This window comes from Heteronotia binoei, chromosome 6 (genome assembly GCF_032191835.1).
Source record: "Heteronotia binoei isolate CCM8104 ecotype False Entrance Well chromosome 6, APGP_CSIRO_Hbin_v1, whole genome shotgun sequence".
In the NCBI taxonomy this organism is placed as follows: domain Eukaryota; kingdom Metazoa; phylum Chordata; class Lepidosauria; order Squamata; family Gekkonidae; genus Heteronotia; species Heteronotia binoei.
In genome coordinates, this window is record NC_083228.1 from 74,743,851 (window position 1) to 74,770,619 (window position 26,769).

A 26,769-nucleotide genomic window follows, 5' to 3' on the forward strand; every position below is an offset into this window, starting at 1 on the left:
CATTTTGGATAATATTTGAAAAATATTTTATAAACTGAAACTGACCTTGAAATAACCAAATATAAAACTATATCATGTGCTGTAATAATGTTAAATTATGATTAATGGTTGCTTGTTCTTCCTGTAACCTACATGTAATCTGTTTGATTTCCTTTTAATGCAAGTCCACATTTTATATGCTGGCCAACTCAATTTGAGTTGTCTTAACAGCAGTTCATCACTATTATATACTGAAAACAAAATCAGAGAAATATCTATCTACAGCCACTCTTTGGTCATCACGCTAACCAATATTGCCTTTTTCCCCTACCTAGCAGAGCAGTTCACATCCTGAGCAGAATATAACTGCTATAATCTTAAAATGGTGAATGGACAGTGCAAAACGCTGCGAGGCTCCAGATTGCTGCTGAGCGGGGCTTCCTGAGTTAATGAGCAGCCATTCACACACACCGCTTAGAGAGGTCACTGACAGTAACCTATCTGGAGATCTTATCTGGAGATCCAGAACATCTAATCATTAATGCAGAACGTAGTATGTATCCTTTATCCATTACATTGAGTTGTGTGACAAAATAAGGTCTCAAGAGATGACAGTATTTATGAACATCAGATGGAACCTGGCATCTAAGGCAGCTCTGGAACCTCCTACTGATACTGGGGATATTACAAGCACTAGGCCTCAAGGACAGGGAAAAAAAGCCCAAGTTCCAGGTGCTATTAAAACGTGATTTGCCACCAGTAAGACATTTACAAACATGTTTACCCAGTTGACAGGAAAGCAGAAACAATTCAAGCGGTTGTGTAACAAGGAATATACACTACTAGCTGGTGATAGTCCCAATTTTTCTTCATGAGTTCTTGCATCTGTGAATATTGTCCTTGATTGTGTCATTTATTAATACTAACTGTAGACAGTCATAATACCTTGACTGTACATACAAGTACCATTTTAGGTCAGCTACTGCTGAATACATGTACAGAGATATTAATGACCCTGCATATGAAATCTGTTTTTCATGTCAATAATTTCAAGATTTCCTCCCTCCTATATTCATTGCTATCATGATCTTATAAGTTAAATTTGAAGGTCATTTCCCCCTCACTTTTGATGAAGTTCAGTTGATTCTGAGTCGGTTAAGAGACCGGAAGTGACTTTGCTTCATCACTACTGCTGCAAAAGCAAATGAATGCAGCTTCAAAAACTACTTTCTTCCACCTTTGTCAAGCCTGCAAGATGGCCCCCTATCTTGACTCAGCCTATCAAGCCACCTGGATCCACAGATAACATAATAACATTGAGACTAAACTATTGTAAGGTACTCTACAAGGGTCTGCCTGCAAAGGCAGCGCAGAGACTCCTGTTAGTACAGAATGCCACACTCAGTTGTTACCAGAAGCTAGGCAGAGCATGCAAATTACACCCATGCTACAGTCACTGCATTGGCTGCCCATTGGTTACCAGACTTAGTTCAAGGGCCTGGCTATCACATAAAAAGTCTTTCTTGGCCTTGGACTCCCATGAAGAAGACGACAGTGGATTTATATTCCGCCCTCCACTCAGAGCGGCTCACAATCTCCTTTATCTTCCTCCCCCATAACAAACACCCTGTGCGGTGGGTGAGGCTGAGAGGACTCTCACAGCAGCTGCCCTTTCAAGGACAACCTCTGACAGAGCTATGGCTGACCAAAGGCCATTCCAGCAGGTGCAAGTGGAGGAGTGGGGAATCAAATCCGGTTCTCCCAGATAAGAGTCCATGCACTTAATCACTACACCAAACTGGCTCTGATGAGGGTCCTCCTCTCCCCTTGTTCCTCACCATGACAACTTCTTTATCTGAGAAGGGTTTTCTACAGTTAGCACTTTAAATGGGTGAGATCAACAACTACTTATATATGTATGTTCTCTGTTGGGAATTCCACTGCGTGGAATGACCTGCCTGAAAAGATCAGGAAGGCCCTCATATTTTGAGCATTCCATAAAAAATGCAAAACAAAATAATTCAGACAGAAGGACTATATTATGATGCAGTGGTTCAAGAAGGTAACTTAACAAAGGGAACAAGATTGTGGGCTACACTACTGTATTTAATATATCAGTCAATATATATCTCAACCTGCCCAAATCTGAAATTACTTAAACCCAGAGACTGGAGCTGTGAATAGGCAATAGACTTTCTACAAACCTGAAATATATATATATTTCAGGTTTGTAGAAAGTCTATTGCCTATTCACAGCTCCAGTCTCTGGATAGATATGAGTTAAAAACATAAAATTATAAAAGGAGCTCCTGTAGCTTTAAGAAACATGCCCTCAATGACTGTTGCTAGGAGCTATGAAATTGGGGGATCCCCCCACTCCCACTCCCCTTGGGCACTGGCAACCCTAAATTGTGCATCTATAATATTGGACTAGAATCCAGGGAACTCAGGTTGAAATACCCACTTTTCCATGGAAGCTTGCTGGATGACCTTGGGTCAGTCACACACTGTATCACAACAGCCCCAGGAGGTGGCGTACCTTAGAGGGATGTTGTGAAAATAAAATGTAAGAGAATGATGTAAGGTGCTTTTGGTTCGCATTGTAACAAAAGGTTAGGTATATAGTAGATAAATAATATGCATAGTTGAAGATGAGTGGCAGATAAATAGTTGTTTGTTTGGTAGATATGACAGAGAGAAGATATGGCGCTCTTTCAGAATTATTGTGTGGCTGTCGAAGCCCCCACAGTCCCATTTGGAGAAGACATTTCTCTCTATATAAATCACTTATCCAAGCTGAGCCAGCCAGTGGCTTAGAGAATGCATTTAAAATTGCTTTCTTTCCACCTCTCCCCTCCCTCCATCTAATTTTCCTTCCTTCCTTCTGGGTCTCAAGCATCTGATGTTCATGTCTTGAGGCTCTCAAACATCTGATTTTTAATCTAAGCAAGTTTGGCCACCCCTGATATAGTGTTCCCCAGGAGGAGGGAAAGAGAAAATAGTGAGGAAGGGGAAAATGAGTTGCCCCAGAAAGTTCTTGTGGGTCCCTGCTTGTCAATTTATCTAATCGCCAGCCTAGCCATCAGTATCAATGACTTTATGCAGAATAATGCTGTTTCTTTGGGGTTGTATTATATTTTTAAAAGGAATAAATAAACAATATCCACTAAGCTTTGATATTTTACTATAAGGAAACTTTCCAATCCTATGGGGTATTCCTTAGATTAATGTATATCCAATAAATTTTTCAACTCTGTTTCCCCAAGGATTGCAAAATGTTGATGATTTATTTGGTTCAGTTCAAATGGCCTTGCTTCTGCTTCTTGCTCTTCTGGAAGAAGTCAAGGCTGGCTGTGCTGGAGTTATCTCCCATAGCTACTAAAAAAAAATAGCTGAAGTTATCTTCCATAGCTGCAAGGCAAGAAACAATGCCAAGGCAAGTTGAGGTCACTACAAGCCTTTATAAGAGCCCGCACTTTGGAAATTCCAGAAAGATTTCTTAACCAATCTGTTGTGGACCTTAACCAAACACCAGGAGATAACCATGGTTCTTCTGGTTGCCTTGCTCCTGCTGCTGGCTCTCCTATCTTTCTGGAAGATAGCAAAGGGGAAGCTAGAACCCCAGTTCAACTACCCCAGAAGCCTGCCTTCACTGCCAATCATTGGCAGTCTGTTGCATCTTATTGGACACCCCCAGCTCCACCTTTTCTTTTGCAGATTGCAACAGAGGTATGGCACTCTCTATGCTCTCTATATGGGCTCCCACTATATGGTGGTGGTCAATAACTACATCCATGCTAAGGAAGTGCTGCTTAAGAAAGGAAAGATCTTCGCTGGGAGGCCCCGTATGGTAAGCAAATTCTGAGTGTCTGTCTAGGTCATGAAATGTAGTGGTTAGAGCAAAAGCCATGTGGAAACAAGAACAGAAAATGTGGGTCCACTGTTCATAGACGAAACTAAAATCTATTATGCTTCAATCCAATGTTGTGTTTTTGGGCAGGAAGGGTATGAAAGAATGGTGAAGACCAATATCAGAGGAATGAAAATGCATATAATAAATTAATTACAGAATGGGGTTAAATTAAAAAAAATAGGACTTTTGTAGGGCAATCCTATGCAGAGCTACTGAAGTCTAGGCCCACTGGTTTTAATTAGCTTAGATAAAAATAACTGCACAGAATTGGACTATTAATCACTATGAGTCCCAGTCCACATTCAGCTGCAGTTATGTGCAATTAGTTACATGCAACAAAAAAACCCATCTTGCCAATTCAATGAGCCCCTAGTAAGCATTTCTAAGAGAATTCAGATGTTTCTGCATCAACTACATATGTGAAAGCCTGCTTCCAAGTTAGGATGTCCTTTGCTGAACGTACTTATCGTAACCCCTCTTTCAATGCTAAGAACAGCTCATTTTTTCCAGCTAAGGTATTCCTGCTTCCTGTTCTGAATGTATAGCTTGTACTTTAATGTCAAGGAAGATTTTTTTAAAATAAAAATTAGTAATAGATCAGAACAGGTTCACAGAGGTGCTCCAGAGATTACAATAAAATATAACATTTAAAGACCTGTGATGATGCTATATGAAAAATATTTAAGCAGGTTTTTTTGTTCAAAAATAGTTCAGAGAAAGCAGAATTTCTTAACAATATATATATAATTTTAGAACACTGTTATTAAGAGAGGATGTTCACTTCCCTGGACTTTTTATTTTATAACATTCCTTATGAAACTGCAATCCTATGCAGTGTTCCAATGGTTTAAGCAAAATTAAAACCAGTGGGCCTTAAATTGGAATAACTGCATAAAAGTGAACTGTGAACTGCTTCAGTGTGACTCCCAAGAATAATTTAATTCATGATGTTTTCCTGCAGTAATATAATTTTTGGATTGGGGGGGGGGGGGGAATGTACATAAGGACCTTGCACCTGCGACCTGAGTATTTATCTTGTTACTAGCACACAGTGCAGCTACCAGAATAATTACTTGTGCCACACTTCACAAGTGATTGTGCACACAATTTGAATGGTCTAGAGAGATAACACTTCCTGCTTGATAGGGAGCATGTGTTGTATCACATATACCATAATGATGTATGCCAAACGCATGCTTGCCAGTTCTATACTGTATGGTAGTTTATCTTCCTTTTTTCCTTGCAGTGGTATATATCCTTTGTTGTCTCTCCTTTCTCTTGTTAGAGCCTTGTTTAGTATGTTTATCTTTTGTCTGTTACAAGACGTTTGTTGAATTGGGGTATATATATTTTAAAAACCTTACAGTAAGAACTGTTTTGCTATATTACTAAGGCAAAATTGAGTGTGGAATCTAAAGGGCTGGCCTATTTTGCAAATATAAGATTAGATGAACATCACCAGAGATGCTTGAAAATCCTCTCGGTCATGTGCAAGATTAGATGATCTCCAAGTATGTTTTCCAGTTCAGTGGCCCTAAGTCACTCTACTTCTTAAACTGCACCCATGTTCCATTTAGTATTGCTTAGCATAATTCCTGGCATTCTAGGAGCAAGGTTCATATGCTCTACAAACATTGCCTTTGTTCAAATGTTTGGCACTTAAAATGCTTTTCAGCTCTTCTACCACTGTTGGTATGCATATGTTAAAAACAGGCAGCTTTAAATGCATTTTATATCAGCTTTTCTGAATTAATTAATGGCCATGTAAGAAGTTTTTAAAATCATATTATCAGCCCTTCTGTACTTTACAATGCATATGGAATTTGGGTCTCTGAGTTTCATTTGTTAAATGGTACCTCGCAGAGTTGGGTTGCCACATCCGACTCGGGAAATATCTTGGTACTTTGGGTGTGGAGCCAGGAACAGGGTTGTAGCAAGCACCATTGAACTCTGAAAGGAGTTCTGGCCATCACATTTAAAGGGACCTAATTTGTTTTAAATGCCTTCCCTCCACTGGAAATAACAAGAGGATAGGAATGCCTTCTTTGGGGGTTCATAGAATTGGACTCCCTGGTCCAATATTTTTGAAACTTGGGGAGTTTTGTTTTGTTTTTGTGGAGAGGCACCAGATGCTATACTGAAAATTTGGTGCCTCTGCCTCGAAAAAACAGTCCCATAGAGCCCCAGATACCCGTGGATTTATTCTCCATTATACCTTATGGGGACTAGTCTCCATAATGGAGTGCTCAGTGGACGTTTCCCCCCCCCCAAAACATTCTGATAACCCTGAAGTGTGGAGAGGGCATCCAAACCAGAGATCCCCTGCCCCCACCTAGGGATTGGCAACCCTATCAGAGTGTAGATACAAACCCAAAAGTTCTCTTCCTTGTTTGCAGTTTTGACCCAGATATCACCTTTGCCCTTCTGCACTTAATTTACTATTTGCCTGGGAAGGAACACACACACACGGGGGGGGGGGGGCATGGCTAGAAGGGGAGCATCAGTTCAAACCCAGCACTGGTTTACAGGAAAACCACTTTGGGCTCTGGGTGCATTCTTACATAATCCCATTAATCTTCAGGCCCAAACCAAATGAAGTCCTGGGAAATCCATAACTGAATCTCTAACCTGCTTTTCTTGTGTAAGTAACTGCTGTGAACGGCTCTGATTCTGACTAAGACAGCAGAGTAGGAGAAAAGAATTGAATCTTCTCTCCCAGGGCATCTTCCTGACCTTAAATGGTCCTCCAAAGTTTATATTTGTCCCATCAAAGTTGATATTGACACCAATTCCAAAGTTGATATTGACGCCAGTTCCAGGTTTTGGAGGGCCTGGCAGAGAGTTTCCAGTGTCCCTCCTTCCTTCCATCTACCATCAGTTGCCCCTCCCCATGCCCTCCTTCCCTTCCACTCACCTACATTACCCTTATCTACTAGTCTGCCCTTCCCTTGTCTGCTCAGGAGTCCTCTCACCAACCATGCTCACAGCTGCCTGCAGCCCTTTCCCTGGTGGCACTGAGAAGTTCATGCAGCTGGGAACTTCAGCAGGGTATAATGCCACCTTCCTAAGCAACCATTTTCTCCAGGGGAACTAATCTCTGTAGTATGAAGATCAGCTGTAATTCCAGGAGCTCTGCAGGCCCCACTTGGAGGTTGCCAGCCTTAAAGTGAGTGGACGGATGCCCTGGGAGCTGTCCCAACTTAGGGTAGGTTGATGCCAGTTCTGCCATAAGAAACATAGCCATCTCATAGGAGCATTTTGTGATTGGATTGTCTGTAAAAACTGAGTGACAATCATTTCAATTCCAGAGTAAAAGGATAAACAAATGAAGTGTTATTGAAAGTTATTGATATGGATTAAAATCCAAGTTCCATGTCTTCTTTGAAAGCGGGGGGCTCCATGCTGTTGGCTGAGGTTCTCAATGCTGAACATACAAAGACTTGTTTAAGTATATTATGAACAACCAATCTCCATTATATTGATATTATGAGTACCTTTTAGGTATTACATGGATTTTTAAAAGGCTAATTTAATCAACTGCATATTTGTTTCTATTGCAATGGTGAGATGGAGTATGTGTTCTCCCTCAGAGTATATTCAAACAATGTGATAACCCCACCTATTGTATCATGAGATGTTTTAGAAAAGGGAATACAATGCTCTGAAGCCTTTTTTCTCCCTTCACTTATCCAAGGTCACCACAGACTTGCTGACAAGGAATGGGAAAGACATTGCCTTCGCCTCTTACAGCCCTGTCTGGAAATTTCAGCGCAAGTTAGTGCATTCTGCACTTTCCATGTTTGGGGAAGGCACTCTGCTCCTGGAAAGAATCAGTAAGTTCCCCCAAAGCAGTGTTGGGTTAGCTCCCAAGGCAACAGTAATAAGAGTGTGTGGGGGGAGAGAAAATCCTGGTAATAATACTTGTTGCCAGACATAAAGATAATGAGGTAATAACTGTACTGCAAATTAGCTTATCTTTGAGTAAAAACAGATATAGCATTTTAAGGGGTTTCAGCACATATTTGCTATATTCCAAGTACCGTAATTTGTTTTCCACATAAGTTCTAGGTACATGAATTTTAGTTACTTCAGATGTCATACCAAACTATAGTTTGGCACTATTATTATTTATTAAATTTATAAATCTTCCAGGCCCTGCTACTTCAGGGCTCTGGGCAATGTACAGCATATGTAAAATAACAGTTTGAACGATCCAATGCTAGTTAGTGCTAGTCAATCTCTTCCCCTCAAGTGCTCAGAGTCAATGAATTATTTACTGATTTAATACAAATTATAGTTGGACATTACATCAAAACCGGAAAAGATTTAGTTTGCAGTTCAGACCATGGCTTGACATCATCATGGTTTAGAAGTGAAGAACAAATCACTTTTTGCCAGTTTACACTATAGCACAAGTCTCACTGATTGGTCTGTAAGCACATGTGATAAGGCAAGAACATGTAAGCACAGGTCTTGTTCATGCCATACCAAACTGCGGTTCAGCACTGAATAAAGCTTGACAAATCAGTTATACCCCACAACTTAAAAATGTACATTTCTATTCCCTGTTTGATACAGTATTGTTTACATTGCTAAGAGCACAGTTACAGCATAAGAGAAGCCATGTAGGATCAGGCCAATGGCCCATCCAGTCCAACACTCTGTGTCACACAGTGGCAAAAAAAAAAAAATTATACACACACACACACACACTGTGGCTAATAGCCACTGATGGACTTCTTCTCCATGTTTTTATCTAACCCCCTCTTGAAGCTGTCTATGCTTGTAGCCGCCACCACCTCCTGTGGCAGTGAATTCCACATGTTAATCACCCTTTGGGTGAAGAAGTACTTTCTTTTATCCGTTTTAACCTGACTGCTCAGCAATTTCATCGAATGCCCATGAGTTCTTGTATTGTGAGAAAGGGAGAAAAGTACTTCATAGGGAAAGTGTTCCAAACCTTTAATCATTCTAGTTGCCCTTTTCTGGACTTTTTCCAATACTATAATATCCTTTTTGAGGTGCGATGACCAGAATTGCACATAGTATTCCAAATGAGACCGCACCATCGATTTATACAGGAGCATTATGATACTGGCTGATTTGTTTTCAATTCCCTTCCTAATAATTCCCAGCATGGCATTGGGTTTTTTTTATTGCAATCGCACACTGTCTTGACATTTTCAGTGAGTTATCTACCACGACCCCAAGATCTCTCTCTTGGTCAGTCTCTGCCAGTTCACACCCCATCAACTTGTATTTGTAGCTGGGATTCTTGGCCCCAATGTGCATTACTTTGCACTTGGCCACATTGAACCTCATCTGCCACGTTGACACCCACTCACCCAGCCTCAACAGATCCCTTTGGAGTGTCTCACAATCCTCTCTGGTTTTCACCACCCTGAACAATTTAGTGTCATCTGCAGACTTGGCCACTTCACTGCTCACTCCCAATGCCAAATCATTTATGAACAAGTTAAAGAGCATGGGACCCAGTACTGAGCCCTGCAGCACCCCACTGCTTACCGTCCTCCACTGCGAAGACTGCCCATTTATACTCACTCTTTGCTTCATATTAATTAGCCAGTTTTTGATCCACAAGAGGACCTGTCCTTTTACTCCGTGACTCTCGAGCTTACTAAGGAGCCTTTGATGAGGAACTTTATCAAAAGCTTTCTGGAAGTCAAGGTAAACAACATCTATTGGGTCCCTTTGTCCACATGTTTGTTCACCCCCTCAAAGAAATGTAACATGTTAGTGAGGCAAGATCTTCCCTTACTGAACCCATGCTGAGTCTTCCTCAATAACCTGTGTTCATCAATGTGCCTACTCATTCTGTCCTTGATAATGGTTTCTACCAACTTTCCCGGTATTGAAGTCAGACTGACTGGCCTGTAATTTCCCGGATCTCCGCTGGAACCCTTTTTAAAGATGGGGGTGACATTTGCTACCTTCTAGTCCTCAGGAACGGAGGCAGATTTCAATGAAAGATTACAGATTTTTGTCAGAAGATCCACAAGTTCAACTTTTAGTTCTTTCAGAACTCTTGGATGTATGCCATCCGGACCTGGTGACTTATTAATTTTTAATTTGTCTCTCAGTTGTAGGACCTCCTCTCTTGTCACCTCAATCTGACTCAGGTCTTTCAACACCCCTTCCAAAATTAGTGGTTCTGGAGCAGGCAAACACTTCTCGTCTTCCACAGTGAAGACGGAAGCAAAAAATGCATTCAGCTTCTCAGCCATTTCCCTATCCTCCTTCAGTAATCCTTCTACCCCTTGGTCATCCAAGGGCCCCACTGCTTCCCTGGCTGGCTTCCTACTTCTAATATATTTGAAGAAATTTTTATTGTTGGTCTTTATGTTTTTTGCAATATGCGCCTCATAGTCCCTTTTTGCCTGCCTGATCACAGTCTTGCATTTGATTTGCCACAGCCTATGCTCCCCTTTATTAATCTCACTTCGACTAGCTTTCCACCACTTAAAGGAGTCCTTCTTTCCTTTTACAGCTTCCATTACTTTGTTTGTTAACCATGTAGGCCTTTTCTTATACCTGTTTGTGCCTTTCCTAACTTGTGGTATATATTTTATCTGAGCTTCTAGGATTGTAGTTTTAAATAGCCTCCAAGCTTCCCCAAGGGTTTTGACTGTATTTACCTTTCCTTTCAGTTTCCTCTTCACATGCCTCCTCATCTCAGAAAATTTACCCCTTTTAAAGTTAAACGTGGTTGTGCCGGTCTTTTGGGGCAACTCTCTATACAAATGGTGAAATCAATAACGTTATGGTCACTGCTCCCAAGCGGTGCGATCACTTTTACATCTCTCACCAAGTCTTGGGCATTACTTAGGACCAAATCCAGGATCGCCCCACCCCTGCTAGGTTCTGAGACCATCTGCTCCATAGCACAGTCATTGAGAGCATCAAGAAACTCAATCTCTTTCTCCCGACCAGAACACATATTGACCCAATCAATCTGCAGTAGTTAAAATCACCTATTACGACACAGTTTTTACGTTAAGCCGCTATCTTTAATCCTTCCATCATATTATAATCGTCCTCTATCTTTTGATTTGGTGGGCGATAACAAACTCCCATAGTTAAATTTCCTTTTGGTCCCTCTATTTCAACCCAAAGCATTTCTAGAAGGGAATCTAATTATCTGACCTCAGTCTTACTGGACCGTATACCCTCTCTGATATACAGAGCCACCCCACCTCCAACCCTTTCCTCCCTATCCATCCGATATAACTTATATCCAGGAATCACCGTGTCCCACTGATTCTCTTCATTCCACCAAGTTTCTGAAATTCCCACAGTGTCTATGTTTTCTCCCAACACTAAATATTCCAACTCACCAATTTTACTTCGAACACTTCTAGTATTTGCATACAAACATCTGTAATTTCCCAGGCAAGCTAGGCCCGCAACCTTCCTCCTGCCGCCTCGAGACTTTGGCAGACAGTTTATACTGTTTGTCACCATCTCAGTGGACAACTCTGATCCGTTACCCAGTAGAAAAGTAACAGCTAACACTTCATCTCTTTGAGATGAGTCCTCCCGAACCAGAGACATTTCATTTCCTGTCGGCTTTCCCCCAAGATTTAGTTTAAAAACTGCTCTGCCACCTTTTTGATTTTAAGCGCCAGCAGCCTGGTTCCATCCGGGGACAAGTGGAGACCGTCTCTTTTGTACAGCTCCCGCTTGTTCCAGAAAGCATCCCAATGCCTAACAAACTTAAACACTTCCTCCTTACACCATCGTCTCATCCACACATTGAGACTTCTAATTTATGCTTGTCTCACCTGCCCTGCACGTGGAACAGGTAGCACTTCTGAGAAGGCTACCTTGGAGGTCCTGGCCTTAAGTCTCCTGCCTAGCAGCCTAAATTTTTCCTCCAGGACCTCACGACTGCATTTCCCCACATCGTTGGTGCCAACATGCACCATGACCACTGGCTCCTCCCCAGCACTGTCTATCAGCCTATCTACTACACGCGTAATGTCCGCTACCTTCGCACCAGGCAGGCAAGTCACCATACGGTCAGTATGCGGTTTTGCCACCCAGCTGTCTACTTGCCTAAGGATCGAATCACCAACTACCAAGACCACCCCCCTCTCCCTGCCCAGGGATGGTTCCTTGGCATGAAAGGATACCCGCTCACCAACTGAAGAAGAGGTCCCTTTTGAGGGCGCATTCCCCTTACCCTCAGCACGGTGCCCTGTTCCCTCTCGACCCTCATGTTCCCTGGCAGCAACGGGGCTGCCACGTTCAGAGCAGGGCTCATCTAAGACGTCCGCGAGAGTCTTCTCTGAGTGCCTAACTGACTGTCTCTGCTTCTCCAGGTCAGTCATCTCGGCCTCAAGGGTACAAACTCGTTCCCTAAGGACCAGGAGCTCCTTGCATCGAGCACACACCCAAGACTTCTGTCCTGTGGGCAGATAGTCATACATGTGACACTCAGTGCAAAACACTGGAAAGCCTCCACTCCCCTGCTGGCATTCTACCTTCATGATAGCTTTTTTAAAATATACAGTTCCCTTTTAAATCCTGTTTGTTTGTGTGGCTCTCCTTCTGGAGGGTCAGCTTACCTTATTGGGAACAGAAGGAATCTGGGTTCGTGGTTCTTACAGAGCCCCAAAGCCAAGAACCACCGGCCAAGAGCCCTTTGGCTCACGCCAAAAGCTCACACCTCTAGCAAGGCGCACCTTAAAATGCAAAGAGGATGGGGAACACAGCCACTCCTAATCAATCAGCAACAATCACCTTCACCTTCAGCCCACTCAACCAAACAAACAGCAGTTCCCAAGCAACCACAAACTCAGAGATTCTCAGCAACTTCCCCAGCTGTCTCAGCTTATCTCAGAGCATCTAGTGAGGGAATGACAGGACAGGACAGGAGCAACTGGTCTCTTCTTAGGAAAATAGGCATCACCTTCATTGTCCACACTTTTAATGTTTTTTTATAGAAATATACATAATCACAACTTTAATAGTAAATATTTCAATTTTATTATATTCTCATTGAAGACACTATTAGGATCAACCTGGTGAATCTGCATAACTGTGTGATAGGCTGGGGAACAGGTTAGCATTTTTAATTTCTTTTAAAGCCAATAAGTTCTAAAAATGTTGTGATAAGATACAATAATCCAGGTAGAATCTTCCTGCTGTAGCTGTCATTATTAATACCATTTATGCATGACTGTTGTACTTTATTAGACCTAATAAAAACAGAAGAAGATCTGAACCATTATATGCCAAGAAATAATTTTATTTGCTTGCTATGAATTTATGTTATTATTTTTTCTCTTTTGTTTGTATTGTTAGTTGTACAATTGTTCAAGCAAAACTTCATATGTCTGGATATGATTGATTCTTTAGTGTTATAAAACATTACTTCACTACTTCATAACATAATGACTTTCTTAACAGAATTATAATTGGGAGAATTTTTACAAAATATAAAACTTTTTTTTAAAGTGCCAAAAAAGGGAATGTCATATAAAACAGGTTGCTTCAATCTACAGGGAAAGCATGATAACTGGATTGAAGAATAGATATACTACTGCATAACGTTGCTTTCAAGCATGCCATGATAATACTGGCCATAGAAATATATTTTTGGTGATTGGTTTTCGTGGTATTATGCAAGCTCCCAAATGCTACAGAACTTGTCAGGAACAATAGAACAGCTGTATAGAGTACGTGGATAGTCATAGTAATTTACTCAGACAATGGCATATTACAAAAACTTTAAGCATGTTAATTCAGGTGGGTAGTACCTAGCCTTTGGGTCAGATAAGAGGAAAAAACTTTGTGGATATTAGTCTGGGTTTTTTTCTGAATAAGAATTTCAATCCTCTAAGCCCATATCACAATGGATCTTACTCAACATGCAGAACAGATACAAAAAGCTTTATAACTGAATTTTAGTTTGAAACGTTCAGTTTCTGATGTCGGTTCTGTAAATTCTGAATTAAACTTTGCTTAACTTTTTTCCTGATTATAAAATTTACCAATAAAATTGAAGCCTGTTTTTGCACCAATTGTATACATTGGATTAAAAACGATATCTAACATATAATTTATGTCCAATGGCATATAAATTGCTAAAATGACACAGAATTGTGAAAAAAGAACCAACTGGGAACACTAACAATTAAGGGTGGGGAAAAATGCTACTATGCAAAAATAAAGACAAACTTATACATCACAACTGAAGAGTGGAGTAAGAAGAGGGGGTGGGGGACAGAATCATAATAAACCAAGGGTGCGGCCACACCTCACATGTGTGTAGCGCTCAAATTTGAACAGCTGAATATTGATTCGATGCAGGGCCATTCAGATGAGCATCCAAGAATGCGACTCATTCTGTTGTTGAGCGTTCAGACATCCAATACTATCACACTCTTTTCTTGGAGCATGCGTGATCAGGTGGTGATTTCTGGGAGGGGGGGGGTCCATTGAACATGCGCCCAACTATTTGGAGGTGGGAAATCAAACGTTACTTCGGGGGGGGGGGGAGTTTCCAGAAATCCTCCACATTGAAAAAAAGATTTTTTTCCTGTTCTAAATAGTGGGATAACGTCCCCCCCCCCCAATCCTGTGTTGATTGGAGAAGCAGAAGCGTCACCTCAGATTCCCGGATGATCTGGCGATGCGCATGTCTGCTGGGGCTTTAAAAAAAAAAAAAAAGGTGAGAGGCAGTATTGCGCGTGAGCTGTCCAAACAGGAAAAAGCCGATCTTGTGCAGCTTTTTTGAAAAAGGACCGGATTTTATGTGCTGTCAAATTAATGCGCCATTGAGGCGTAGCAAGCCGGGATGACCCTGGATGATGCTCGATTGCCATATGTGGATGTCTGAACGAACACATTTAATCCGTCAGCGAGACAGAGCTGTATCGCCACTAACGGTACGTCTGGCTGCACCCCAAGAGAAGCACTTTTCTTCTTCACTGCCACTTAGTGGTAACTCAGCAGTTAGCTACAAACTGGCCACGGAAATATATTTTTGGTGATTGGGTTTTTAATGTGTGTGTGTGTGTGTGTATATAATGCAAGCTCCCAAACATTACAGAACTTGTCAGGAACAATGCAACACCTGTACAGAATACATGGATAGTCATATTAATTTACTCAGACAATAGCATAATCACAAAAACTTTAAGCATATACGTTCAAGTGGGTAGCCATGTCAGTCTGAAGCAGCAGAACAAAGTTTGAGCCTAGTGGCACCTTTAAGACCAACGAAGTTTTATTCAAGGTATAAGCTTTTGTGTGCTTGTGCACAAAAGCTTATACTGTGAATAAAACTTTGTTGGTCTTAAAGGTGCCACTAGACTCAAACTTTGTTCTTCAGTATATAATGCACTTTAATTTTCAGGTATGTGAAGTCAAGATCACCATGGGGCTGCTCACATTGGAAGAAATGCTGCCTGTAGGTTTTTGTCATTAATTTTAATATCACTTTCCAGCAGAGAGTATGAAATTTGGTAGATGCTGTTGCTGCTTGATAATACCACTGCTGCTCCCTTACTCAATATGCATGTAGTCATGGCTACTGGGTCCACCAACAGGACTTATTGCAGCGCCTAGAGTGGAATAAAACTGTGTTGGTCTTAAAAGTGCCAGTGGATTCTCACTTTGTTCTGGAAGCAAACAAGTGAGTGATAGTGGGAGGGGACCCAATCCTGCAATAGACACACCCTACCAGAGGAAAGGTGGTCAGGCAGATTGGATGCTACTATGCCATGGAGATATATGGGTCACTTCTCTAAACAAGGCTTGAGCCTTGATTAATGTGCTGACCTCTGGTATTAGCCTTGATTAATGTGCTTTACAGTTAATATTTTGTTAGTCCTCCCAACCTGAAAATGGGCAAAAGCCACAACTGACCATACACATGCATTCTCTGTTAATAATAATCATAATAATAATATTTTATTTATATCCCGCCCTCCCCGCCGAAGCAGGCTCAGGGCAGCTCACGACATATATCAATTACAAAGTTACAATATAAAATATTATCTCAGTACATTATAATTTACTAATTAAAACCATTATAATTATCATCAAAATTAAAACTAACATTTACAGTGCTATATTCGAAGTGTTCTCCTCGTTAGTTTATGATGGCCGTATGTAGTAGACTAAAATCTGCATTAAGCGAAGGCCAGTTGGAAAAGGGTAGTCTTGCAAGCCCTACAGAATTGATCAAGACTCCACAGGGCCCACACTTCATCCGGTAATTGGTTCCACCAGTGTGGAACCCTTTCTCACGTACTCTTCAGTTTGGCCTCTTTCGGCCTGGGGATTGTCAGTCAATTTTGTGCACCTGATCTCAGTACTCTTTGGGGCACATATGGGGAGAGACGGTCTCTAAGGTAGGCAGGTCCTCAGCCATATAGGGCTTTAAAGGTAATAACCAGCACTTTGTAACGAATCCGGTATACAACTGGCAGCCAGTGCAGCTCGCGCAGCCCTGGTTGTATGTGTTCCCACTTCGGGAGCCCTAGTAACAGCCTGGCCGCCGCATTCTGCAACAGCTGCAACTTCCGGGTTCAGCACAAGGGCAGCCCCATGTAGAGGGTATTACAGTATTCCAATCTCGAGGTGACCGTTGCATGTATCACTGTTGCCAAGTCGTGACACTCTAGCAAAGGGGCCAACTGCCTCGCCCGCCTAAGATGGAAAAAAGCGAATTTAGCAGTGGCTGCTATCTGGGCCTCCATTGACAAGGAAGGCTCCAGTAGAACCCCCAAGCTCTTGACCTTGTGCGCCACTTTCAATGGTGCACCGTCAAAAACTGGAAGAGGAATTTCCCTTCCCAGACTACCATGACCTAGGCAAAGGACCTCTGTCTTCATTGGATTCAGCTTCAACCTACTCAGCCTGAGTCAAAATGCCACAGCTTGCAATGCAAGGTCCAGATTTTTTGGGACGCACTCAGGCTGACCATCCATTAGTAGATAGAGCTGGGTGTCATCCGCATATTGATGGCACCCAAGCCCATATCTCTGGGCAATCTGGGCAAGGAGGCGCATGTAGATGTTAAATAACATCAGAGAGAGCACTGCCCCTTGTGGCACCCCACAATCTAGTGAGTGCCTCTGGGACAACTCTTCCCTAATTGCCACCCTTTGTCCCCGTCCATCAAGAAAGGAGGAAAGCCATTGTAAGGCCAGCCCCCAAATCCCTGTGTTGGCGAGGTGGCGAGTCAGTAACCGATGGTCGACTGTATCGAACGCAGCTGATAGATCCAACAACATCAGCACTGCCACACTGCCTCAATCCAGATGCCTCTGGAGGTCATCCACCAAGGCGACCAGCACTGTCTCCGTCCCATGACCCGGGCGGAAGCCGGACTGGTGAGGATCTAAGACAGAAGCGTCATCCATAAAACTCTACAACTGTAATGCTACTGCCCTCTCAATGATTTTACCGAAAAATGGTAAATTTGAGACCGGCCGATAATGTGCCAATTCAGCCGCATCTGATGTAATCTTTTTCAAGAGAGGGCAGACCATAGCCTCTTTAAGAGGTGTTGGAAAACGCCCCTCTGAGAGGGATCTATTTACGATGTCTCGTATAGGACATCTAAGTTCCCTCTGTTGTGGCCCCCACCTTATGGAATGACCTGCCTGGTGAGATTAGGAAGGCTCCCACTCTCCTGATTTTACACAGACTATGAGAAACTGAATTATTCAAGAGGGCTTTTCTACACAGGTAATATGAATGTGCTGTAATAAAATAGTTCAAAAAGATAATTGGGTAATGAGTTGGAGTCTTCAGTGTTTACTATTGTGGATAGCTCATGATGCCTGTTGCTGTAAGTAGGTTCCTACTATGTCATTTTTGCATCATTTACTATGTCCTGTTAATACTGATGCTTCACTTCAGTTCTGTTTTTAGCTATCTACTTTGTTCTGGATTCCTACAATACAAATCCTATTGCATTGTTTTGTTAGATGTCCCATCCTGTTGATTGTATTGACTCATAAAACCACATTTAAAAACCTCCATTTTAGGCCCAACTATGGAAATCAAACAGATTCCAAAGGGCTTGAATTAAGTAGGACTGTATAATCTGTTTTGAGCCCCAACAAGAAAGGCAGATTATAAATAACATAAAATCAGTTGCATTACACAGTCCATGTTCTGGTTCATAAGATCCATGTGATCTTATGAAAAGTTTAATTTTATACTAATAGATCTGGTCACTGTAATGTATGCATTGGTTACATCCAGATTATACTATCATAATGTGTTCTACATGTGCTGCCTCTGAAAAGTGTTTGAGAGCTGTTGGGCGGAACATTTCTTGGATCACATACCTCTAGTCTTTAAGTTTCCAGTTTGTTTCCGAGTCCAGTTCTAAAGGTTAATCTTGGGTTGGGACTCGGGCTGATTCCACACTCATCTTTCTCCAGGGCAGGCTTCCGTTTCAGGGTGGAGCAAACTGGTGATTTTGCACCAGTTGCGCCATGCCAGCATCTTGCGCGGAACAAACCCGCGATCTGCCCTGCCGCAGTGTAAACCTGAAAAAACAGGTTTACACTGCGGCAGGGCAAATCGCGGGTTTGCCCTGTGCAAAATGCCAGTTTGCTCTGCCCAGAAACGGAAGCCTGCCCCAGAGAAAGGTGAGTACGGAATCAGCCCAAGAGTCCTCAAGATAGTTAGGTAATTTAGGTGAGATACTGCTATTTTCTCTGAGATGAGGTCCAATGTCCAATTTAGATAGTGGCACTCCAGGCTATGGAATTCTGTACCTTGGGGGACCATCATATCCTCCTTCTGTTCACTTTTAGGAGACAGTTTAAGACTTAGTAAATATGGATAGTCCTATGCACATCTGAGTGAGCCTTGCTGAATTCAGGGACTTAGTCTTGAGCAAACATAGGATTAATCTTCTAACCACAATCTGCCCACGGATAGTTGTACACATCATAAAAACCACATTCAAAAACCTCCATATTAAGCTGATCTAGTCCCAGCTATGGAAATTAAATTAAATAGGACAGCATTACATCCCAAACAGGTTTGCTTCTCTTTTGCTTTAAGATTCCAGTATCAGCACATCTCAAACTAGTGCTTCATTCAATTTAGAAGCATGAAAAACTGAACTGGATTTAAAAGAACAAGTTTAGTTATTTTTTTACTTTTACATGATGATATCTCCATCAATAGATTCATGAGGTGGCTTGACTAGGGACAAATTCAAATATAATAAATAAAAACAGTAAAATAAACTAAAGCGCTAAAAAAAAGTGGTAACACTCTTCTACTGGTGTCACACTTACTTTAGACAAAAGGACTGCATTTAGCAATACTGAGTCATAGGATCCATCCTATTTGCTTTGGCTTATCATATTAATTTCATTTTTACATTTAGTCTACTGAAATAGTGGTTTCCTCAAGGCCATACATTGTGGAAGCATGGCATCAACCCTTTCAGATCAATGTACTACCCAATCCACTGGTTTATTGTGGTTATTTAAGATATGCCCTCAAACCATTCCTGCTCTTCATCTCTCTCCTCCCTGCTCAAAACAGGTTCCTCATCCCTTCATGCATCCCTTCTTCTCTGCTTTTCTTCCAGTCTGTCGAGAAGCAGCATCTCTGTGCAAAACACTGACTTTGGAACAGAATACTTCCCTGGACATGGCACCTGAATTGACACGTGCTGTTACTAATGTGGTGTGTTCCCTTTGCTTCAACTCATCTTACCATCGTGGAGACCCCGAGTTTGAGGCCATGCTCCAGTACAGTGAAGGCATTGTAGACACTGTGGCCAAGGAGAGCCTTGTGGATATCTTCCCTTGGCTTCAGGTGAGAATTGTGCATCGAAAAACAAAGAACACCTGTAATCATCCTGCAGGCAGAGTTTCTAAAAGTTGACAGGAAAACCAGAAGACTGTGACTACCACCTATAGACCTCTAAGTGTTATACTTGTGGCCCTTAATCTATTTGAGCTCCATTGTTTTAAAATTATCAACTAGCTAAGGGATCATACTGTATTAATTCTTATTTGGATTTACAATGCTTCACTTAAAAAAAATTAGGGAAGGAACAATGAATGCTTGGCAACACGATACTATATTCCAGATTGCCCAAAACAGAACACATTGGTCAAATTGGCAAAATAATAATTTTCTAATTTAAATGACCCTTATTAATGCAAAGAATGTGCATTTTGAGGAAGAAGGTGAAAAATTAGGAAACAGACCTATAAATATGCTGGGAGAGAAGTCATTTATATATACCTTTATTATGGGGACTAAGGGAACATATTGGGGTGTCTTGCAGGAAGCATGAAACCACAGCTCCTCTAATCAGACAGAGAGACCTCTGTTGTTGGTGCTATAAAATTACAGTCCTTGTTTATTTAATAATATCAGGACTCTTTTTCCTGGGGGGGGGGAGACGACATGGTGGAACAAAGTTCTGGAACCTCTTAATGGAAACAAAATTCTAAAAAAAATGTTTAAAAGTTCATGAGGGGCAACCATGTGTTTCTCCTTCAGTTTCCTCTTGAGAGTCCTGGCACCTTTTTTTCCAGGAGAAAAAGCCCTGAATAATATGTACCAGTCTGTCTGATATTAAATTGGATGGCCCCTGTGTGGATGACAAAGCCACACAATAAGTCCATTCAAAGACAAGGCTCTCAGAGCTTTCTCCAGTGAAGTGCTTGAGACATGACTGACCTTTTGGAATGAGACAGATCTTTGGTGATGATCTTCAGAAAAGGCTTGGGAAACGGTCATTCAGTTGATAATACTGTTAGGGGCTAAGTTCTCTAGGTCCATGCTTTATTGTGGATAAATAAGCAAACAGGAATTTCACAACATCTTGAAATCTGAACTGGACTTTATTGATAATATGGATTGTACAAGCACTTTACAGGATAGGTCTTGTAGAATTGAAGAGCACGTGGAACGGACCTTTTCCTCAAGTCTTTGGTCTGAGTACAGTATTTTGGATAATTAATAGACTTTTGTATGGACTTTATGTACAACACTGAATGACAGGGAAGATGGATTCTTAACTGTAGTGTTTAGACAGTCTGTCATCTTGCTTCCCTTTCCAGTTCTTTCCCAACAAGGGCTTGGCTGTGCTGAAGCAGTGTGTGGAAAAGAGAGACCAGCTCCTACAACAGCAGTTTGCTGAACATAAAGTAAGTCCTTTCAGAAAGGAGATGCCATGCCAAGTGCGAAAGCTTTTCCTCTATGTCCCCCATCCCATCATAACAAAGGCACGTTTCACTAGTAATAACTAATTGAAATGCTCAGATTTTGATGCATTGCTCCAGTGTGGCAGCCAAGGCTTTAGCTTCTGCCTATTTTCCTGGTGTTCCTGAAACTGAGCTCACAGTTGATCTTACATTTTTTCTTCCCAGGAAACATTCAGTAGTGAATCAGTCACTGACTTAATGGGCTCACTCCTGAGAGCCAAGCTGAACATGGAGAACAACAACAGCTATCATTTGCCTGGGACAGAATTGACAGATGACCACCTGCTCATGACTGTGGGTGACATCTTTGGGGCTGGTGTCGAGACCACCACTACTGTGCTGAAGTGGACTGTGTTGTATCTTCTGCACTACCCAGAGGTACAAGCTCCTCAAGCCATGCCTAGCTTCTTGGGATGAGGGATGGTTTTATTTCTTTTATTCCATTAACATCCCACTTTATATTTAAAATCCAGCAAGCAACTTGCATTGTGGGAATGGATAGTCTGAGCCTGATGAAAAAGAGTAGCTTATACACATAAAAAAAGAATGTGAATTCTTCCCTCAGCAGTGTGTTCTACCTTGAAAGACATAAATACTATCTTTCATTTATCTCTAGGTCATGAGTACAATATCTTTTTGCAAAGAATGTCCCTATTCAGCACAACATCTTGCTCTTTGCTCTTTGTGACGTTATTCTGTTTCTATAGATAATAAACTTGAGCAATATAGTATATACTATATGATATTTTCTTATAATGAGCATTCCCTCATTATCAGGAGGGATGGTGGCTCAGTGGTAGAGCATCTGCTTGGTAAGCAGAAGGTCCCAGGTTCAATCCCTGGCATCTCCAAAAAAGCATCCAGGCAAATAGGTGTGAAAAACCTCAGCTTGAGACCCTGGAGAGCCGCTGCCAGTCTGAGTAGACAATACTGACTTTGATGGACCAAGGGTCTGATTCAGTATAAGGCAGCTTCATATGTCCATATGTCCCTGGCTGTGATAACCCCTTCCCCTCCACATTCACAATGGAATCTTTAGATTATTGCTGAAGTAATCTTTGACAAAGATGTTTCTTTGCTCAAGTGTAATTGGAATAATCAACATCTACTTGGAATTCATGTACTCTTAGCAAAACTTTGGGCAGCAGTGGCTGCTTGACCAGAGGTAGCTTGGGGTCTGTGCACACACTGCAAGTGCACCACATGCCCCATCTTACAGTAAGTTGCTGAGTCTCAGTCACTTTCTTAGTTCTACCACATAACTTTTTTTCTGCCATTTACAATATCTCCATCTATGCAACAAAGCACTGCTTTCTAATGGCTCATCACATAAGAAAACTTGCCATGTGCTACAAGCTTAAATGGCTTCCATACCTAGCTTCTTGGGATGAGGGATGGTTTTATTTCTTTTATTCCATTAACCTAATCTCACCAGAAAAGTACCACCACTGCAATACCCAAAACATTTAGAGGAATATTATTGTTTCCAGAATGCTTCTGGTTATCACAGTGGATCTTTGTGGAGAAAGAGTGGGAGGCACCATAGCTTCCATCCAGGGCTCTTTTTTTTTTAAAGAAAAAGCCCAGTAGGAACTAATTTGCATATTAGCCCACACCCACTGATGTCACCATTGTTGCACACAGGGCTTTCTTGTGTAGAAAAAAGCCCAGCAGGAACTCATTTGCATATTAGGCCACGCCCCCTGGCACTAAGCCAGCTGGAACTGTGTTCCTGGGCATTCCTGCTCAAAAAAGCCCTGCTTCCATCTATTAGTCGCACAGCTTCCCACTGCCACTTAGAGAAAAGGAATAATATATGATATTCCTTGTCCTCCAAAAGTTTTTGTCTTCCATTCTAGGGAACACTATTTGGTGTGGCAGACACCAGTATCCACATTAATTGTTGGTTAGCCTAACAAGGGGAATGAGAAAGGGTGCATATTAACTAGCTAAAGCAATGGGTGAGGCCCACAGAGTTGTATTGTCTATTCTCTGCCTCACTGTCACCAGGGCTGGCCCTGCCACTAGGCAAACTAGGCAATTGCCTAGGGTGCTGGCCTGGGGGCACCAATTTGGGTGCCCCTATGTGGCTTGGTGATGCTATCAGTGCAGGGAGGCACCAGAAGTTAGCCTTGCCTAGAATGCCAAACAGTCTAGGGCCAGCCCTGACTGTCACTACCTGCTGACTTGCCTATATCATTCCTCTCACCAGGTGCAGCAGAAGATCCAAGAGGAACTTGATCAGAAAGTAGGCTTTGATAGATATCCCCAACTCAATGACCGGCAGCACTTGCCTTACTTGGAGGCCACCATTAGTGAGGTTTTGCGTATCCGCCCTGTCTCTCCACTTCTTATCCCACATGAAGCACTGGCAGATACAAGGTGAGGGCTGGATCCAAGGGTGAAGTCTGATGCATGGCTGTGAAGGGAGATAAGACTGATTCTAAATAAGGGTCTGTTGGGTTTTGGTGTTTCCGCAGCATTGGGGGGTATGACATCCCTAAAGGAGCTCGAGTTGTGATCAATCTGTGGTCTATTCACCATGATGAGAAAGAATGGGATGAACCAGGGAAATTTAATCCAGGTAGGTGTGAAATGTTGCCTCCTCCGGTGGTTAGCAGAGATGCTCTTTCACCTATTGCTCTGCCTGCCATTCCTGTTTACGGAGGCCTGCTTTCTAATTTGCTCTTACTATCTCAAATTTGTGATGCTTGTTATGCCTAACCATATTCCCATAGTCTTGCCTGATGTGCATTTCTCCTCATTGGTTCCTTGGCAAAAGGGCTGTGCCTAGCCATACCCCAACGCTGCAGTTTTGAATGGCACTGAAACATCAACAGAAGCTCAAGGTGGAATGTTGAATTCCTGTCCAAATTTGGGAAGGGTGTCTATTGTATATTTTTATTCCACACTTCAGAGAGCCAGTTTGGTGTAGTGGTTAAATGTGTGGACTCTTATCTGGGAGAACCGGGCTTGATTCCCCACTCCTCCACTCACAGCTGCTGGAATGGCCTTGGGTTAGCCATAGCTATCGCAGGAGTTGTCCTTAAAAGGGCAGCTGCTGTGAGAGCCCTCTCAGCCCCACCTGCCTCACAGGGTGTCTGTTGTGGGGGGAGAAGATATAGGAGATTGTAAGCCGCTCTGAGTCTCTGATTCAGAGACAAGGGCGGGGTATAAATTCTGCAGCCTTCTTCTTCCAAAGAGCTCAGGGTGGCTCTCCCCTTTTCCATTTTATCTTAACAAGCCTGTGGATACATTAGACTCAGCGATGTGCAGTGCAATTAAAGTTTGCCAAGCTGAAATGGCAGGGGAGCATTATTTGCCCCATCAGAGGAACTCCACATGCAGTGAAACATTAATGTGAAACCTTGCCAATAGGGCCTCTGTGTTGTTATCCTTGGCCAAGATGGGCTCCTGCCCAATATGTCTTTTGTTGGATATCATGCAAGAGGATCTAGGAGGCAAAGGGTTAAGAGAACTGGTTGCTGTAGATTTTCCAGGCTGTGTGGCCGTGGTCTTGGCATTGTGAGACCTGACATTTTGCCAGCAAATTTGACCTAGAGAGAACTCCAGTTTTCTGTGTTACACCTCTGAGGATGCCAGTCACAGTTGCTGGCAAAATGTCAGGTCTCACAATGCCAAGACCATGGCCACACAGCCTGGAAAATCAACAACAACCATTGGTCTCCAGCCGTGAAAACCTTCGACAACATATTGGTTAAGATATCTCTCCCCCCCCCCTTTGGATTTGTTTGCCTTCTGCATCGTCTTTTATAGGGCCTCTCTTCTCTCTCTTACCTGAGCTTAGGGCTGTAGCAAGTTAACCTTTTTGAAGTTAATCTGTTCACATTAAGTTAAATGTACCTACATTAATATGTCATGTAGGATCTGCTTGTATTTCGTAAGTAAAGTTTATTTCTGTCAATACAATTGGAGTCAGACCATCCTTGTAATTTGCTTGAACAGCATTTTCCTCTTTACTGGAAAATGTGAAGGATCAGGGCAGAGCATAAAGCTTTGGGGCTTCCAAGTTAAATGATTTTTTTTGCATTGAACCCAATATCTTTGAACCTCCATGACAGATTCATGGAAGCCATTATGTCTGGTTCTGCTCTCAGCTGGGATTTGAACTGAGGTTTTCTGTCATAGTCTTCCAACACTCTGACCAGGAGACAACTTTGTCTCTATGTATTTCACAACCAGTTTCCGCTATGTTTTCATTGTGGAGTTTGATGTGTTTCCTAGGGAAATGTTAAATAAAAACATATCTGTGCTACCTCAGGTCGTTTTCTGGATGAACATGGGAACAGACTCTACTCTCCTTCACCTAGCTACCTACCCTTTGGAGCTGGTATTCGAGTCTGCGTGGGAGAATCACTGGCCAAGATGGAGCTTTTCCTCTTTCTGTCTTGGAGCTTGCAAAGATTCACATTCAGTGTTCCTGAAGGCGAAATACTTCCTGCACCAGAGGGAAAATTTGGGGTTGTACTTCAGGTACCCAAGTTCAAGGTGAAGGCCACACTGCGGGAAGCTTGGCGGGGCCTGGTAATAGAGCAGTGATGTTACTATGGACTAGATCAGTACCTTAAAGGAAGAGCTGTTTGGACTGTCATTCATAGGACTAAAACAGGATGGACATTACTGTTAATTTTGCTCTTGATTACAACAGCTGTAGACCTTGCCTTCTCTCTTCCAGATTCCTGGTGGACTAATCTGGGATGCAGGGTTTGTGTGATAAAGCAATGGCAAACCCAAGGTGTCATCAGTAAAGACATTCACGCCCATATGGACACAAACCTAGGACCCTCAGCTCTGTGAACTAAAAAGTAACAAGTGTTTGGCAAAACTAGCAAACTGTCACAGCCTCTCTCTTTTAAAACATCTATATTGCGAACAAAGAGCATCAGCCTGGTGTCTCCTCAAAAGAAAGACTATGTAATAAGTAATATGTGGTTTATCAACAAAGTACAGATATGGATGAGAAGACAATGGCCTCTAAGATGCCTGGTACCAGCAACATGCTACCATCTTAGATGCAGCCCGGATTTAACCCATTTTTGTTCTAGTATTGTCCGTAGGAGGAGATACTGAGTGAGTTAGGATAGATGTATGCAGTTGTCAGAAAACTGTTTTCTACAAAAGACAGAAATGTTGGAGATGAGAACACTTATAAAAGATCTGTTTAAAGACACAAAAGATTCTCACCCCAAAGACCAGGTGAAACTAGGGAAGTCTTATTGTGAGCCAGTCAAGGCTTGGTCAGGCATTTGTAGGGAGGAATAGGGAATGTTGGTTTACTTCCATCACTGCAGGCTGTGTATGAAAGCCCTTGCTTTAATTGATGCAACTTGCTTGTAGTCTTACAGTATGTGCCACAACGCTGTCACATCTTCAGTACAAAGTCTTCACACATCAGTTCTAAATTTGCTAGATATTGCACACAAACATCCTTACTGGATTTGCTTACTTTGCTCCTACAGCCCCTACTATTTTCCCTCATTCACCTCCCTCCTTTCTTTTAGCGATCTGAGTAGAGTGGCAGCTGTCCTTGGGGCTTTACTGAAATAGGCCTATAGTCAGACATACTGTTTGAACCTTATACTGGGAGATCCTAGTGAGAGACACACTACATTAAAAAGAAAGTTG

The 26,769-nt window shown here is 42.2% G+C and overlaps 1 protein-coding gene across 1 annotated transcript; it reads left to right on the plus strand.

Moving 5' to 3' along the window:
• Positions 1–2,020: 2,020 nt before the first annotated feature.
• Positions 2,021–25,946, plus strand: LOC132573438 (steroid 17-alpha-hydroxylase/17,20 lyase). The gene is made up of 9 exons (XM_060240932.1): positions 2,021–2,041; positions 3,515–3,829; positions 7,587–7,725; positions 19,491–19,720; positions 20,980–21,066; positions 21,289–21,501; positions 23,336–23,505; positions 23,604–23,707; positions 25,406–25,946. Exons 1-9 carry the CDS (start codon positions 2,021–2,023, stop codon positions 25,681–25,683), a joined length of 1,557 nt encoding a protein of 518 aa, XP_060096915.1. The 3' UTR covers positions 25,684–25,946.
• The last annotated feature ends 823 nt before the right edge of the window (positions 25,947–26,769 follow it).